Source organism: Coregonus lavaretus, assembly GCF_964263955.1.
Source record: "Coregonus lavaretus genome assembly, contig: HAP1_SCAFFOLD_650, whole genome shotgun sequence".
Classification (NCBI taxonomy): Eukaryota; Metazoa; Chordata; class Actinopteri; order Salmoniformes; family Salmonidae; genus Coregonus; species Coregonus lavaretus.
The window spans coordinates 42,576-61,354 of record NW_028164660.1 but is presented as its reverse complement, the minus strand read 5'-3'; the positions used below and the strand labels follow the sequence as shown (position 1 = coordinate 61,354).

The window sequence follows — 18,779 nt, the reverse complement described above, 5'->3', positions numbered from 1 at the left end:
CATGTGTTTGTGTGGTCATGGGTCTGTGTGTGGCGTGTGCATGTCTGTGTGTGAAGCATTTGATTCTAAGACCTGTGTGTGTTTCAGATCCTGGTGAAGGCCATGCTGCGGAAGAGATCCTTCAGTAACCCCTATGAGTGTCCCAGGAGTAGAGCGGAGAGGTCCATGTCTGCACCTAGCAACCTGTTAATGTGGGTAGTACAGCTCCCAAACTGCCAAGTTATCAGTCACCCACCAATAATATCTCTTCTGTGAGATACACAATAATAACACAATACACAATTCTGTGACACACCCTATAACATCTTACATGGAGCCGATATTGGCCGATGTTGTCAGCTGATATTAGCCTTTTACGGATGTACTGTAGTTGTATCTGTGTTTAATCCATCGTAAAGAATCGATCAAAGATGCGGAGAAAATGCTCGGAAAAAAGAATGTGACTTTTTTTTTGCATTTCATTATTTGTCCTGGAGTGGGCGCTCTTTACATGGCTATAAGCTTATCTTGCCTTGGCGCGCTACAGCAAGACTGGACACTATCACCCAATGCAACTACACCAGTCGGAGATGAGAGTGAACTAGCTGTTACTGCTTCTATGGGGAGTGCCGTGGTATATTGGCCATATACCACAAACCCCTGAGATGCCTTATTGCTGTTATAAACTGGTTACCAACTTAATTAGAACAGTAAAAATACATGTTTTATCATACCCATGGTTTACGGTCTGGTATACCACGGCTGTCAGCCAATCAGCATTCAGGACTCGAACCACCCAGTTTATAATGTTACTTGAATTGTCATGGTAGGGTGTTGGGTGTCGTGAAAAACAATGGATGCTATGCCCAAATGTAAAGCAAGTGCCGTGCTAATAACGTTCAACTCTGTGGTAACGTTAGTTTTACAGCCCTTTATTGAAGCCCTCGAAATCTGGTGTGTTATATTTACTCTTTGTGAAGGGTATTCCCCAAGCTCTGTCATTAAAATGTTTTCAGAGACACAAAAAAGAACGTAGCAGGTTACAAAGTAGCTCTTCGTAGCTACGTTTTGATGTATGGGTTGTCACTTGTCAGGGACTTGTCCATATTCCCATTTTGCCACCCCCATCTAGCCCGCTAACTAGGGTTAGTACTATCTGGAATACTTGGGACATCCCTACGCTAAACCCTAACCTTAACCCTAACCAGAAATCGGTCAGATTTTTTTGTTTTATCTAACAGCACATGTTTGACACACCAGTGGTGGAAAAAGTGTCCAATTATCATACTTGAGTAAAAGTAAAGGTACCTTAATAGAAAATGACTCAAGTGAAAGTGAAAGTCACCCAGTAAAATACTACTTGAGTAAAAGTCTAAAAGTATTTGGTTTTCAATATATTTAAGTAAATGTAATTGCTAAAATATACTTAAGTATCAAAAGTATAAGTATAAATCATTTCACATTCCTTATATTAAGCAAAGCAGACGGCCAAATGTTCTAGTTTTTTGTAATTTACAGTTAGCCAGGGCCAACACTCAGACATAATTTACAAACAAAGCATGTGTTTAGTGAGTCCGCAAGATCAGAGGCAGTAGGGATGACTAGGGATGTTCTCTTGATAAGGAAGGTATAGAAGCGAGAGTGAAGAGGCGACTCCGGGATGCTGACCTTCTAGGCAGAGTTGCAAAGAAAAACCCATATCTCAGACTGCCCATCTTAATCTTTTATTTTTATTGGCCAGTCTGATATACTGCTTTTTCTTTGCAACTTTACCTAGAAGGTCAGCATCCCGGAGTCGCCTCTTCACTGTTGACGTTGAGACTGGTGTTTTGCGGGTACTATTTAATGAAGCTGCCAGTTGAGGACCTGTGAGGCACCTGTTTCTCGAACTAGACACTCTAATGTATTTGTCCTCTTGCTCAGTTGTGCACCGGGGCCTCCCACTCCTCTTTCTATTCTGGTTAGAGCCCGTTTGCACTGTTCTGTGAAGGGAGTAGTACACAGTGTTGTACGAGATCTTCAGTTTCTTGGCAATTTCTCGCATGGAATAGCCTTCATTTCTCAGAACAAGAATAGACTGATGAGTTTCAGAAGAAAGTTATTTGTTTCTGACCATTTTTAGCCTGTAATCGAATCCACAATTGCTGATGCTCCAGATACTCAACTAGTCTCAAGAGGGCCAGTTTTATTGCTTCTTTAATCAGCACAACACTTTTCAGCTGTGCTAACATAATTGCAAAAAGGTTTTCTAATGATCAATTAGCCTTTTAAAATGATAAACTTGGATTAGCAAACACAACGTGCCATTGGAACACAGGACTGATGGTTGCTGATAATGGGCCTCTGTACGCCTATGTAGATATTACATTAAAAAATCAGCCGTTTCCAGCTACAATAGACATTTACAACATTAGCAATGTCTACACTGTATTTCTGATCAATTTGATGTTATTTTATTGGACAAAAAAATTGCTTTTCTTTCGAAAACAAGGACATTTCTAAGTTTTATAAAGCCAGGCACCTTTAACAGTTAGGCTATTGATTATAGACCTAATTAAGTTGGGGTTTCCTCTCTACTCAGTTTTCTTAGACAGTTAAGGCAAGGGCTGTTTCCTCGTCTCCTCACTCCACTGCTACCTCCGCCGCATTGTTCTCAACACCAAAATGCTGGTTAACTTCGCTATTATTCACATAGCAACATATAGGGAAAGCTGCCAATTCTATGCCGCACTGAAGATTATGTTTCAGAACCGCAGACAGCTATATTTTTCAGGATAGGGCTGAGTGACTCACTCATTCGTGGCTTTCGTTCAAAATAAGTTATACTATAAAACAGGGTTAAAGACACATACTTTCAGATCGTCTTTAGCATACGCAGTCTCTCTCTCGCACACAGCTAATTTCATTTGAATTATTATGTGGATTATAATAAATTGACATATTTGTAGGGGTTGATGCATTTTCCATTAGGACAAATCAGGTCTGTGTTATTGAGTTAGAAATGTAAAACATTAGAGGACTTAACATTTTTACATTTTAGTCATTTAGCAGACGCTCTTATCCAGAGCGATTTACAGTATGAGTGCATACATTTCCATATTGGTCCCCCGTGGCTGAGCTTCTTAGAGTAAAAAGCACAGGGCCGGAGTTTAGGAGGCGTGCCCGAGCATTGAGACAGTACAGCCCCAATACCCGCCTCTGACGCGTCCACCTCCACTTGGAACGCCAAAGAGGGGTCCGGATGTGCCAGCACCGGAGCCGAGGTGAACAGGTCCTTCAGTTGTCTAAGCGCCCTGTCCGCCTCAGCCGACCACTGCAAACGCACCGGGCCCCCCTTTAGCAGGGAGGTGATGGGAGCTGCTACCTGTCCAAAACCCCGGATAAACCTCCGGTAGTAATTGGCAACACCCAAAAACCGCTGCACCTCCTTAACCGTGGTTGGAGTCTGCCAATTACGCACGGCTGAAACGCGGTCAATCTCCATCTCCACCCCTGACGCGGACAACCGATGGCCCAGGAAGGAGATGGACTCCTGGAAAAACAGGCATTTCTCCGCCTTCACATACAAGTCATGCTCCAACAGCCTACCCAACACTCGACGCACCAGGGCCACATGCTCGGCTCGTGTAGCAGAGTATACTAGAATGTCGTCAATATACACCACTACACCCTGCCCATGCAAATCCCGGAAAATCTCGTCCACAAATGATTGGAAGACTGAAGGAGCATTCATTAACCCGTATGGCATGACGAGATACTCATAGTGACCCGAGGTGGTACTAAATGCTGTTTTCCATTCATCTCCCTCCCTAATGCCCACCAGGTTGTAGGCGCTCCTGAGATCCAATTTTGTGAAGAAGCGCGCTCCGTGTAATGACTCCGTCATACTCGCAATCAGAGGGAGAGGATAACTGTATTTAACAGTGATCTGATTGAGACTACGGTAATCAATACACGGGCGCAAACCTCCATCCTTCTTCTTCACAAAAAAGAAACTCGAGGACGCAGGAGAAGTGGAGGGCCGTATGTATCCCTGTCCCAGAGACTCGGCGATGTATGTCTCCATAGCCGCCGTCTCCTCTTGAGACGGAGGATACACATGACTACGCGGAAGTGCAGCACCTGCCTGGAGGTCTATCGCACAATCCCCCTGTCTATGAGGTGGTAATTGTGTCGCCCTCTTCTTACTGAACACGAGTGCCAAATCATCATACTCAGGAGGAATATGCAGTGCGGGCATTTGGTTCGAACTTTCCACCGTGGTCGCCCCTACACACTGATCAGACCACTCCCTGAGAGCCCTCTGTTGCCACGAAATGGTGGGGTCATGAGAGATTAACCAAGGAAGCCCGAGCACCACGGGAAACGCAGGAGAGTCGATCAGATACAACTGTATGATTTCCTCATGACCCCCCTGCGTCTTCATCTTTAGTGGCGCCGTGACCTCACTAATTAAACCTGACCCCAAAGGACGGCTGTCTAGGGCATGGATAGGGAAAGGCACATCTACTGGTAGGAGGGGAATCCCTAACTTAACACAGAAATTACGATCAATAAAATTCCCAGCTGCGCCTGAATCGACTAGCGCCTTATGCTGGGAATGAGATGAAACCTGGGGAAATTCAACTTGAATACACAAGTGGACAACAGAGAGCTCTGGGTGAGTTGGGCGCCTACTCACCTGAAATGACTCATCAGTGCGTGACCTGTTGCCTCGATCCCCAGGAGACCCTCCCCAGCACCGAGCCGCAGTGTGTCCTCTACGGCCACAGTTGGTGCAGGGGACGGCCTCTCTCCGGGTCTCTCTCCTCCTCTCTCTAGCACCAGCACCCCCGAGCTCCATAGGGCTCGGCTCGGAGGTGCTGGGGGATGGAATGGACGGCCCCAACTCCGGACGTCCGCGGGTAGCCAGCAGGGTATCCAGACGGATCGACATGTCCACCAACTGATCGAAGCTTAGGTTGGTGTCCCTGCAGGCCAACTCTCGGTGAACGTCCTCTCGTAGGCTGCACCGATAGTGGTCGATGAGGGCCCTCTCATTCCACCCCGCATCCGCCGCCAGAGTCCGGAAGTCCAGGGCGAACTCTTGCGCGCTCCTCTTCCCCTGTCGGAGGTGGAACAGACGCTCCCCCGCCGCTTTCCCCTCTGGGGGATGATCGAAAACCGCCCTGAAGCGGCGGGAGAACTCCGCATAGCTGATGGTAGCGGCGTCTATTCCCCTCCATTCGGCATTAGCCCACTCCAATGCCTTGCCGGATAGACAGGAGATGAGGGCGGAAACGCTCTCGTATCCCGAGTGCGCCGGGTGAATGGTTTCCAGGTAGAGTTCTACTTGAAGTAGGAAACCCTGACACCCGGCTGCGGTGCCATCATATGCCCTCGGGAGCGAGAGCCGAATCCCACTGGACTCCGGAGATGGAACGATGGGTCTGGCCGATGGTGGTGGTATTGTAGGAGGAGGTGTGGGCAAGCCTCCTCTTTCCCATCGGCTCAGCGTGTCCATCACATCCTGCATGGCGGTGCCAAGTCTACGGATCATGGCGTCCTGGCTGCTGACACGATCCTCCAGAGACTCCGTTACCCCCGCTGGTCCTGCTGACTCCATGGTGGTGTGTTATTCTGTCAAAGGGGTGATGTGTACGCGGCAGTGAAGTCAGGCGCAGGACATAGAGAATCAGGATGACTACTTTACTTAATGCAAAACGCACAAACAAAAGTATCCACAACACTGGAGGAGAAACACACTCTGTGCGTAAAAAGGCGAAATAGATATGTCGAACATCAACGAGACAAAATGACAATAACACACAAAGGCCAAACGTAAAACAAGGAACTTATATGTTACACAATCAACACAAAATAAGCAACAGGTGTATAAACTAGACAACACAAGACAAACACCGAAAACATCGATCGGCAGTAGCTAGTACTCCGGGGACGAAGAACGCCGAAGCCTGCCCGAGCAAGGAGGAGGAGCAGCCTCGGCAGAATCCGTGACACATTGGGTAAAAAAATCAGCTGGAGGGTGGTCCCGGAGTTGAGAGAGAACTTGGGTAAATAAAATGGCGCAATTACACTTGACATGTGGACTGACGATTTTTGAAAAATAGGATACTTGTGCCTTACAGCCCATTTCATAAACAAAGAGTGGGTGCTCGTGGAGAGGGTGCTATTCACCATGGAGATGGACAGTTCCCAGCTCAAAACCGCAGATAACATAAGGCCAGCTTTTGTGAAAGAATACTTGTGGATCTTGTTGATTTCCTCTATCGCTTCAGAGGCCACACTCGACTTGGAGGCAAGCAAAGAGCCTACTCTTCACCTGGTAGTTGAGTGGTTCTAAAGGATAAAGTGTCACCTACAGATGGATTTGTGGTGTCAGAGAGAAGATAGCTGCGAGCCTGCGACCAGGCACGGCGGATGATATCCTTTTCCTGAACAGCAATTTGAAGAAATCCGAGTGATGAATGGACTGTTTTTTAAGTTATTGTTTTAATAGCTTTATTTGTTGCCTAATATTAGAAGGGTCTTTCAAAGCGATTTGAGTTGTCAATGTGCTGCATTGCATTGTGAAAATAAAAATATATCGTTCTTTATTCATGGCATTGTTTCTTTTTAGCCAAATGTTGAATAGACATGCAGACAAATTAATTAATGCAGGAAAATAGGAATAATAGCCTACTATTAGGCTAAATAAATGGATGTTATTTTGTTGGGTAACGGATCGGCTCTCAGAACTCATAAGAGGCTAGGTCTTAGGCCCGCAGTAAATGAAATTAGATTACCAGGTTCATTTTTCATTAGGTTTTAATAATCCATGCCTTCTGGGAATGTTATAAAGTCCAAAAGTTATGGGCAGAGTTAGAAAGTTGGCTGTATTTACTTTTAATCCATCTGTCTGCATATTTCAAGACATAGCATTTGAGGGTGCAGTGAGATACCCAATAGGTTGGATGATACTTTTCTCGTCAATCATCTTGAAAAAACGTACAAAATCAAACAATCCTCCGTCGTTAACACAATGGAAAGATGAAATGCTTTATCTATATGTTGAAAATGTGTGGGCGACAAAGAGAAACAAAATGGTGTAGTTTGAGGCCATGTGGTGGAGAGTGATGCTGGAGATGGGCGGTGTGAGCATGTGGGACTGAGCAGGTGTGATGTAGTTGATGTTTGTGTGATGTTGTCATTTGTATGTGTATGTTTTGTATTGTAAAAATATATATCTTACAAAAAAATAAGGAAAAATGACAGCTAGCAACACTTATCTGCTTATTCATTATGAATAGTCCCGTGTAGCTCAGTTGGTAGAGCATGGTGTTTGCAACGCCAGGGTTGTGGGTTCGATTCCCACGGGGGGCCAGTATGAAAATGTATGCACTCACTAACTGTAAGTTGCTCTGGATAAGAGCGTCTGCTAAATGACTTAAATGAATAGTATTTATTTCCTTTACATTCTTCATTGTAACCACAATGTCACAAAAAAATTGAAAACACACACACACAACATGAGCAGATTAACATAGTCAAATCATTTCTTTATTAAAGACAATCAGAAAGAACGTTGGTACTTACTTATTTTGATCCAAAGCCACAAATGAGTGAGTCACTCAGCTTTATGCTGACATCTAGGCTTGAGCAGAGACATCATGGGCAGTTCCAGGCATCAGCGACATAAGCGGTCCGACCCATTTTCAGATAGTATTCACACCCCTTGACTTATTCCACGTTTTGTTGTGTTACAGACTGAATTTAAAATGGATTAAATGTATACTTTTTTGTCACTGGCCTACACACAATACCTCAATGTCAAAGTGGAATTAAGTTTTGAATTTATTTTAACCTCATCTCTGTACCCCACACATACAATTATCTGTAAGGTCCCTCAGTCGAGCAGTGAATTTCAAACACAGATTCAACCACAAAGACCAGGGAGGTTTTCAAGTGCCTCGCAAAAAAGGGCACCTATTGGTAGACAGGTAAAAAATTACAAAAGCAGACATTAAATATCCCTTTGAGCAATGTTCCCGTTAAGCTGCGCGCAGTAGCCTCCTGCAAAATAAATACTGTATCAGCCCTGTAAGGGTTGGTGTGAGGTGTGACCCAGGTGCAGCGCAGGATAGACAGTAGGCAGAGATGGTGAAACAAGGATCTTTACTGGTGGTCCCGAAGCCAGGAGACAAAACAACGGACTTAACACGATAACAGAAAGGTGGAGGCTGACAGCCAAAACTACAACTGAAATAATAAAGAAACAGGGAGAACACTTCTCGAGTACCTGTACATACTTCTCAGATCAGACACTGATTAGTACTGCTGAGCATAGAGAAACTAGCAGAGATAACTGAGCAAGGGAACACAGGGAAGTGAGGGCATAAACATATAGGTGAACAGGTAGACACAGGTGACACCAAAAGGATCATGATTAGTCCAGACTGTGAGTGTGAAGGTGCCTAAGGTTTTCCATCTTACAAAAGGAGGAGGACACCTAGTGGATCGTGCCGGAACTGCGACCCCCTCCTTATTCAGCCCATGGAGATTTTATGTCTTAAAGGGGCAGTGTTGTATTTTGAGACATGCTTGAATAAGCTAAGTAGCCAATAGGCAGAGGGTAGCATAATTTAATTGTCTGAAATAATGGTATGGGAATAATAATACATTTAATTTTGTAAAGTGGTTTCTTGCATCAAACAGCACAACACCATTTTCAGTCTCCTCCTTGTCTGAAGGACAAGTGGATAAACAGGTTAATATCAAGCCCTGCATGTTTTTTTCAAAAGTCATGGAATGTAGGCCTATATTGAACACCACACATTGGCTGCTACTGTAGGCTGAATGACAGAATAGCTATTTCCATGTTAAAATGTTATGGGATGCATTTTCTCCACTTTTTTTGATGGTAGGACACTCTGATAGGCCTACATTATGATCAAATAGCCACAGTAGCCTACTTAGCCATTGTTAAAACTGTAACTTAAAGTGTTCACAGTAAACGCGCTCGCTGGAAGTTGTACAGAATTTTCACAAAGTTCAAGTTTGCGCTCAGCAGACCTGAAATTTGCTCAATGCCGAGAAAAATTAGAGGGAACATTGCCTTTGAGCATGGTGAAGTTACACTTTGGATGGTGTATCAATATACACAGTCACCATAAAGATACAGGTTTCCTTCCTAACTCAGTTGCAGGAGAGTAAGGAAACCGCTCAGGGATTTCACCATGAGGCCAATGGTGACTTTAAAACAGTTGCAGAGTTGAATGGCTGCGATAGGACAAAACTGAGGATGGATCAACAGCATTGTAGTTACTCCACAATACTAACATAATTGACAGAGTGAAAAGAAGGAAGCCTGTACAGAATAAAAATATTCCAAAACATGCATCCTGTTTGCAACAAGGCACTAAAGTAATACTGTAAATATGTGGCAAAGCAATTCACTTTGGATTTATTGTGATGGTGTAGGCTACATTAAATTCATTTATTATACTTTTTTAAATGTAGATGTTCCAAAGGTCTGCATCAGTGGCTTGTAGGCTATGCGTGGAAGCCAGGAGATGCTAAACGTGTTTATGTTAATTAATGGTCAATTACTGTGAGACCGGCAGTGATTTGCTTGACAATCACCGGCTAACAAAAGTTAATGACCGTCACAGCCCTACTCAAGATATGCGGTTTCCAGTTTGCACAAAGTGCAGTGTAGTTCCTTGAGAGCCATCGTGGTATCGGCTTGAGGAGGAATATACACATTATTTATTTTAGACAGGTCTAAAGAAACATGATATGAAGAAAATGTAGTCTATTTCAGAAGAACAGAATAGCATACTCTGAGTTGTCCTTATGTTAGGCCCTGATCTGGCAATGCCATATGGCTGTGGGCTACACTAGTTCATTTAGCAGACAGGGTTTGCTTAGAATTCCATGGCATTATTTTATTTTATTTTATAGTATGAAGAATAAAATGTAACATAGCTTAATACAAAAGGGATGGCTACAAGGTCCTCCCCAGCCCTCCCTTCGGCAAATCAGATCACGACTCCATTCTGCTCTTCCCTTCCTATAGGCAGACATTTTAACAGGAAGTACCCGTGCTAAGGTCTATTCAACAATTTAATAATAAACCACAGCAATGCCAGCTAGATTTGAGGGTCACATGTAACGTTATGAGCCTTAAAGTCAAAAGGAGGCTCGCGCCCAGAGACAAACTCACATAGAGTAGCACCAAGCTGAAGCTGTATTCAGGCCAGTTGATGACCTCTTTAGGTCTGTTTGTGACAGTATGTTGTGCGTGGCCAGAAACACATCCTTAAGTTTAAATAGTTGAGGCTAGTCAACAGCCATTACTGTCAGGGTCCACATGCGAGGGTCTCAGGCTTATTATCTTCACCATCCCAGCAGACCTTAACTCAGGCTGGGCCCCTGAGCAAAGAGACACTCCTAAGCAAATACCATGGTGTCTTCAACTCACCGGTCGAGTCAGTTCCCGGCGAAGTCCACTTTGAGTTGGACGCAGCAATCCAGCCTGTCCAGTGTGCACCCAGCAATGTACCAGTGACTATGAAAGCAGCTGCGATGGCTCAGCTTGACAAATACACAGAAGATGGCCACATCACATCCGTCACCGAGCCTACAGACTAGGTAAGTAATATGGCTATCGTCAATAAACCAGACAAGCTACGGATATGCATTGATCCTAAACACCTCAACCAGGCACTGCGATGCCTTCCTGCAGTGCAAGCTTGACGAGCCCAGCAGCTACCTGACCACCTTTTAGACAACCTGGGGCAGAAAGAGGTAGTTGAAGCTCCCATATGGGGTCTCTCCGTGGTTCCAGAGGTGTATCAGCGGAAACAGCACGAGCTGCTGGTGGGACTCAGTGGCGTGGAACCCATAGCACATGACATCCTCGTAGTGGGCTGTGGGGACAGTGATGAGGAGGACAGATGCAGACAGGTCAAGCTAAGGCTAAGCATAAAAAAGGTTCAGTTCAAAGTCCCAGAGGTCCGCTTTCTCGGGCACATATTGTCCTCCACCAGATTGAAGGCGGATCCTGAGAAAGTGAAGGCTGTCTTGGACATGCCCCCTTCATCTGACGTGAAGGCACTGCAGCGCTTCTTCGGATTCGTCACCTACCTCTCCTGAAGGCCCCGAAACACCTGCAGAGCATGCTACTGGCTCTACAAAGCTACAACCTCAAGGTGGTGTATAAACCAGGGTTGGAGATGTATGTGAGTGACACACTCAGCAGGGCTACTACATCAGGCACACACACTCCATACATGAACAACACGCAGTGTGCAGCTTACAAACAGAGCAAGTGGATGTTGAACACATCAACCAGGCTGACTACCTCCAATGTTACTGACCAGAGCCTTGTACAAATCAGACAGCACACAGACAGGGATGAGCACCTCCAGGCATTGAGGTCTGTGATTCTGATGGGCTGGCCCAACTGCAAGGAAGAACCTGTTCTAGCCATCAGAGAATATTGGCCAGTCAAAGAGGAGCTCACTGTTCAAAATGGAGTGATATTCAAGGGTCAGAGAGACGTTATTCCCCGGTCCCTGCACCATGAGATGTTGGCGCGCGTTCACTCAAGTCACATTGGAACTGATGCCTGTTACAGACAAGCACGTGACACACTGTATTGGCCAAGAATGCAGAGTGAAATAAAAGACTATGTCAGTAAATGCACAATCTGCAATGAATATGCCATTGAGCAATAGAGAGTGGCAATGATGTCCCACGAGCTACCGACGCGCCCCTGGCAGATAGCAAGTCTAGATCTCTTCCAGCACAGTGGCAAAGATTTTCTTCTGGTACTCGATCATTACTCAGACTTTTGGGAGATTGACGTCCTCCCCGACCGGAGACAACGATCAAACGTTGCAAGGCGCAATTTGCCCACTATAGCCAGCCCCAATTCTCCTGTTTTGAGTTCCGGAAATGTGCTGCAGAATTGGAATTCGAGCATGTCACCTCATCGCCACGTCACCCTGCCGACTCTGCCTTCCCAAAAGCTAAGGAGAAGGCAGAGTCGGCAATCAAAATCACGAAGAACCTCTGCAAAAAAAGCTCTTCGAGAGGTGAAGGATGCCTGGAAAGCGGTCCTGCAGTGGCGCAATACACCAAGGAAGGCATGAATAGCAGCCCGGCCAAGCGCCTCATGGCACGGCGCTTAAAAGCAGCTCTGCCAGTAGCCAACATTCTCCTGAGCCCTGTGTGGTGACAGACGTGCTGGAGAAGCTTCGTCACAGAGGACAGGTGTCCAAGTTCATCTACGACAAATCAGTGTGGTGGGTGAAGCGGTGTGGATGAAGCCACTACCAGGGGACCGGACGGGCCTCTGGAGACTCGGATCCTGTGTGCAGAAAGTTGCACCACGCTCCTACTTGGTCGAAGTGAATGGATCACTGTACCGTCGTAACAGGGTTGAACTTCGGGTTGCTGAGCCAGTACCTACTCAGAACCCTGATGGTCGTAAGGGTCGCATGACAAAGGATGGACCCCAAGCAAGTCACGTGGGGCCTGAGGCACTGGGCGAAGAGCCAGGGGATCACAGTGCGGCCGCTCCCTCGCCCATCAGCACTCCCCTTAGACAGTCAGGTGACACGCGTGCCGTGATCCCACAGTCCTCACAGAAAAGCCCCCTGTCTTTTCACACTGCGGGCGGCTGTCCCTGCCACCTAAAATATTTAATCACTGGTGGCACACTGCCTGCCCTCTAGGACATCTATAGCACCCGGTGTCACAGGAAGGCCAAGAAGATCATCAAGGACGTCAGCCACCCGAGCCACGGCCTGTTCACCCCGCTATCATCCAGAAGGCGAGGTCAGTACAGGTGCATCAAAGCTGGGACCGAGAGACTGAAAAACAGCTTCTATCTCAAGGCCATCAGACTGTTAAATAGCCATCACTAGCCAGCCTCCACCCAGTACCCTGCCCTGAACTTAGTCACTGTCACTAGCCGGCTACCACTCGGTTACTCAACCGACATTGCTCGTCCTAATATTTCTTAATTCCATTATTTTACTTTTAGATCGTGTGTATTGTTGTGTATTGTTAGATATTACTGCACTGTTGGAGCTAGGAAAACAAGCATTTCGCTACACCTGCAATAACAACTGCTAAATATGTGTTTGCGACCAATACAATTTGATTTGATTTTAACCCTGCCCATCAACTTGGAAGGACAACACCACTGCCCCCTGCTGAGGACATGACCCAGCCACCCCGTCTCTACAAACCTTACACACTAATCTAGGCTAACTGACACTGCATAACAGATGGACGCTTTCAGGCACAGATCTAGGATCAGCTTACCCTCCACAAACCCTAATCCTAACCATTAGGGAAAAACCTCAAAGCTGACCTGATCAGTGTCGAGGAGCAACTGACTCCCGGATGAGTGTAGTGGTGGAAGAAGGCTCATAGCTCTCCGTCACCCTCTGACGACCTCTCCTGACCTCAGGCTCTGCCCTCTGACCTCTGACCCTGTGTCCGTTTTCTCCCCCGCTCTATTTGCTGCAGGGATGCGTGGCCATTCCGCCACTCTTTAAAACTCCACCCCTCTCTAAGGTAAAGTTGTGTGGTCATTGTTCTGGCACGCTGTCTGTCAGAACTCCTAATCACCCCCATCCTGTTGTCCTTATCCATTGGTGTTCCTTCATGAGAAAGGCGGGGCAAATGTTTTCCCCAACTGTCAATCCAACTGTGACTCAAAAGGCTCCAACTGCCATCTCCCTGTGTTACACATCACATGTGTTGTTGTCACCATTGCTGTGTGTTGTCATTGAAGATGGTGTTTCTTGCCTTCCTCAATGCGATGACATTAGTTGGCTCCTGTTTCTCGCCACGTGTATGATAGAGACTAAATATGTGACTTGTTACAAGATCCTAGGCTTATTGTAATTTTTGACAAAAACTGGTCTTTACAGTTTATAAAAGTATAGACTCATAGCTTCAAAATGGCATATCATACACTGCAATTGGAGAAAGTAATGGGAAAGTAATGTTGCTATGAAAGTTGATATACTTGTTTACCCACTTTTGAGAAAGTTTTTGTAGAGGTTTTTACACATGCTGGAGAGCTCTCCTTTGTGTACACCCATTCAGCATCATTCACGCCCTCTTAAGCCTTAGCCCCACCCATCTCATTAATATTTCACATGTGAACGGGTCTCTTTATGAATGGGTCTTTTTTGTCTCCTTTGTTTAGCTAGCTAAACAAGTTCATGAGCACCATTATTATCTGTTATCTCAGCCAATCAAGGCAAGCCAGGAACAATCCTGTCTTTCTCCCTATAGCTAAGTGCTTTCTTCTTGGCTACCCACATGAAAAAATACTACAGTTTACTATAGAATACTACAGTACTTACTATAGAATTCTGTAGTAAACTAGTATACTGTAGAATACTATACTACACACCTCGATCATGTGTAGTACTTACAATAGAAATGTGTAGGATACTGTGCAATACTATAGTAAATACTACAGTATACGACAGACTGCAAAAACACTACAGTAATTACTATAGTATATACTACAGTATTTAATTTGCATACACCCTGCCCATTCCCCTACCCATATCCCAATTTGTGGATATATTGTGTTCCCTACAGGTTATAGAAAAGAGCTCTGAACTATCCGTTCAGACTTACATTTACATTTGACATTTTAGTCATTTTAGCAGACACTCTTATCCAGAGCGTCTTACAGTAAGTGAATGCAGACTTCAGTCCTACCTACCTACCTACCTACCTACCTACAGGTTATGGAAAATGTTCTCTTGGAGTATTTTGTCCAGTAGATTTCCTCAAAGACGAAGCCCCCACTGCTATGTCAAAGCTTTTTTTTTTAAACACTACATTAAATACTAGAGTATAATACAGTGCAAAAACACTACAGTAATTACTATAGTATATCCAAACGTTTATTTTTACTACAGTATTTATGCTTTAGTAAACTGTAAATACTACAGTATACTACAGTCTTGTCCGCAACACTACAGTAAATACTACAGTAAAGTCCGCATAAACACTATAGTAAATACTATAGTATTTAACCATAGTATACTATAGTATTTTTTCTTTTGGGATAAACTAGGCTTGTAATTGTACATTTGTATTCATATTTACAGATCACATACCAGTTTGTTATTAAGGCACATGAAAGTTCACATGTTCAAGAAGGCAACAACAACACTTTATTTTTATTTTTACGGTCTCTCTCTCTCTCTCTCTCTCTCTCTCTCTCTCTCTCTCTCTCTCTCTCTCTCTCTCTCTCTCTCTCTCTCTCTCTCTCTCTCTCTCTCTCTCTCTCTCTCTCTCTCTCTCTCTCTCTCTCTCTCTCTCTCTCTCTCTCTCTCTCTCTCTCTCTCTCTCGCTCTTCCCCTATATCTGTCTTCTTTCAGGAAGGGCAGCAGTGGAGAGGGAAGTAGGGAGGGGGAGCTTGAAGACCTGCATGAAGATGAACCCTTCTCCTCCTGAGTCCCGCTCCTCCTCCTCCTCTCCTACGGTCAGCCGAGCTCTACACAGCCCTCTTAACCACCATCTTACACTTCTACCCTCAGTGCTTCTGGAATGAAACGGTGCTTTTACTTGTGAGAAGTGGTTCAACTCAAGCACGGCCTCCTCTTTAAAAACGATATGCCCTTCCTCACCCCTGAGGAGAAGAGGACTTTTTGTCTGTCGTGTTTCGCCGTCACTTTACCTACACAATGCATGGTGAACGTTATCGCTGTTCAGAGACTCTCTAGGCACCATTCACAGTCATGGACAACATTGGTGTCCTAAAAGCCACCATGACCAAGAGACTGGAGCATGCAATTGATGTTATTACACCCCTTACTGTTTGAAACAAGACATACACACATGGCTTTTAACCTCCTCCTATCACAATCAATAGTTTAAAGCGGCAATCTGCAGATGCTACATACATTTTTGGACTTATAAATTAATGATAGATACCTATGATTCTTGAAGAATATAACTTATAAATGCCTCATAAGCTTAGTTCAACTGTCGTACCCCATCAGAACCAAAATATCAGCTTGTTTTATGCCAATGTTTGTAAATATTGTACATGTAAACACACACTGCATAGCCTCAAAATATGCTTAACACTATAATTTTGATATATTGAATGGTCAGTCCTTGCATCCAGTCTATTAATGTCCGAGTGGTTACATTTCCCCAGGCCCATCCTTCAGCTTTTTACCAAAACAGAGGCGGTGAGTACGCTTTGTTATTGTTTCAACAGTGGATTGCCCCTTTAACGCTGCAGTGTTGTACATAGATCATAAATGTGTGAGTCAGTGTAATGTCAATGTTGTTGTCTATCTCACCCGTACATGCTAAGCTGTCAACATAACCCTTCCACACACTCCTCTTAGGTAATAATAATAATAATATAATTTATTTTCAGCGCTTTACAAGACACCCAAATTCACTTTACATACACAAGATAATCAGCAGGATTAAAAGCAATAAAATCATACATTAAAATAATTAAGTATATAAAAGTACACCAAACATAAGGACAGACTAACCAGGGAAAAAACTAAACAGGATGACACTAACTAGGGAAGTGAACTAATGAGGGATCTCTAAGACAACAGAGAATGTGAAGAGGTGTGTCTTTAGTGTGTATGAATTGTGAGGTTCTGACATGGAGAGGGAGGGAGTTCCAGAGTTGGGGGGCTGCACTGCTAAAAGCATTGTCTCCCATGGAGCGGAGCCTGGTGCGAGGGATGGTGAGGAGGCCAGTGTCAGAAGAGCGCAGTGAACAGGTGGGAGTGTAGGGGTGCAGGAGGTCAGTAAGGTATGTGAGCAGTTTGAAGATGATCCTGTGTTGAACTGGGAGCCAGCGGAGTTTGAGGGTGGGGGTGATGTGGTCTGGTATGGTGTGTGAGGACTCGTCTCTTTCTCTCTGTTGCTCTAATCGTCTCCCCTTCGTCCTCTAATGTTTCTATTAGGGTACAGAATTAGAGAAGGGCTGTTTCTCTGAATCTCAGGCAGTAGGATGAAGCAAGCCTGTTTCTCTCCCCTGTCTCCCAGACTCTGACCAGCAACCTATCCTCCTTAAAACACATTTCAAGCCCACAATTGTGGAAGGGGGAGCACTAAACATCTTTATGCAACCTATTAATCACCCTTAGAATACTTCCAGAACCAACTAAATGTTTTATTTCAATTTGAGAAAAACTTCAATAAAAATTGGACAGCAGTAAGCTTGTTTATTTGTCCTTTATACATTTTTTCTTCTCGATTTCAATATGGAAGTGAAACCAGGTAATGGTGTTTGTATATAATGTTTCTTGATTAGTAAAATGCCAATTTATTAACTACATTTGAATAATTGTGTTATTCTCATAACATTTATGTAACAATAGTAGCAGTTCATTCAGTTCATCTAAGCGGTGTGAAGGCTACACAAATTGAATAATTGGTTATGACATTTAAATGTAGTTAAAGTAGGAGTTTGGTGGTGACTTTATGAAGTGTTAGAGTTAGACCAACAGTTTAAAGTAATACAGAAATTATTGGTATTTCAGTTGTGGTTGGGATATACAGTGCCTTGCAAAAGTATTCATCCCCCTTGGCGTTTTTCCTATTTTGTTGCATTACAACCTGTAATTTAAATGGATTTTTATCTGGATTTCATGTAATGGACATACACAAAATAGTCCAAATTGGTGAAGTTAAATGAAAAAAAATAACTTGTTTCAAAAAATTCAAAATAATAAATAACTGAAAAGTGGTGTGTGCATATGTATTCACCCCCTTTGCTATGAAGCCCCTAAATAAGATCTGGTGCAACCAATTACCTTCAGAAGTCACATAATTAGTTAAAATAAAGTCCACCTGTGTGCAATCTAAGTGTCACATGATCTGTCACATGATCTCAGTATATATACACCTGTTCTGAAAGGCCCCAGAGTCTGCAACACCACTAAGCAAGGGGCACCACCAAGCAAGCGGCACCATGAAGACCAAGGAGCTCTCCAAACAGGTCAAGGACAAAGTTGTGGAGAAGTACAGATCAGGGTTGGGTTATAAAAAAAATCAGAAACTTTGAACATCCCACGGAGCACCATTAAATCCATTATAAAAATTTTTAAAGAATATGGCACCACAATAAACCTGCCAAGAGAGGGCCACCCACCAAAACTCACATACAAGGCAAGGAGGGCGTTAATCAGAGAGGCAACAAAGAGACCAAAGATAACCCTGAAGGAGCTGCAAAGCTCCACTGCGGAGATTGGAGTATCTGTCCATAGGACCACTTTAAGCCGTACACTCCACAGAGCTGGGCTTTACAGAAGAGTGGCCAGAAAAAAGCCATTGCTTACAGAAAAAAATAAGCAAACACGTTTGGTGTTCGCCAAAAGGCAAGTGGGAGACTCCCCAAACATATGGAAGAAGGTACTCTGGTCAGATGAGACAAAAATTTAGCTTTTTGGCCTTCAAGGAAAACGCTATGTCTGGCGCAAACCCAACACCTCTCATCACCCCGAGAACACCATCGCCACAGTGAAGCATGGTGGTGGCAGCATCATGCTGTGGGGATGTTTTCATCGGCAGGGACTGGGAAACTTGTCAGAATTGAAGGAATGATGGATGGCGCTAAATATAGGGAAATTCTTGAGGGAAACCTGTTTCAGTTTTCCAGAGATTTGAGACTGGGACAGAGGTTCACCTTCCAGCAGGACAATGACCCTAAGCATACTGCTAAAGCAACACTCAAGTGGTTTAAGGGGAAACATTTAAATGTCTTGGAAAGGCCTAGTCAAAGCCCAGACCTC

At 44.4% G+C, this 18,779-nt stretch overlaps 1 protein-coding gene across 1 annotated transcript in view; it reads left to right on the top strand.

Annotated features, from left to right (window-relative positions):
• Nucleotides 1-15,462, top strand: part of LOC311116801 (calcium/calmodulin-dependent protein kinase kinase 1-like) — a gene marked incomplete at its 3' end in the record, with an annotated part of 86,912 nt that extends 71,450 nt beyond the window's left edge. The window contains exons 14-16 of the mRNA XM_084191839.1: nucleotides 88-191; nucleotides 13,504-13,551; nucleotides 15,387-15,462. Coding sequence (XP_084047965.1) covers nucleotides 88-191; nucleotides 13,504-13,551; nucleotides 15,387-15,462 — 228 coding nt within the window. The remainder of the gene's footprint in view (nucleotides 1-87; nucleotides 192-13,503; nucleotides 13,552-15,386) is intronic.
• Between the last annotated feature and the right edge of the window lie 3,317 nt (nucleotides 15,463-18,779).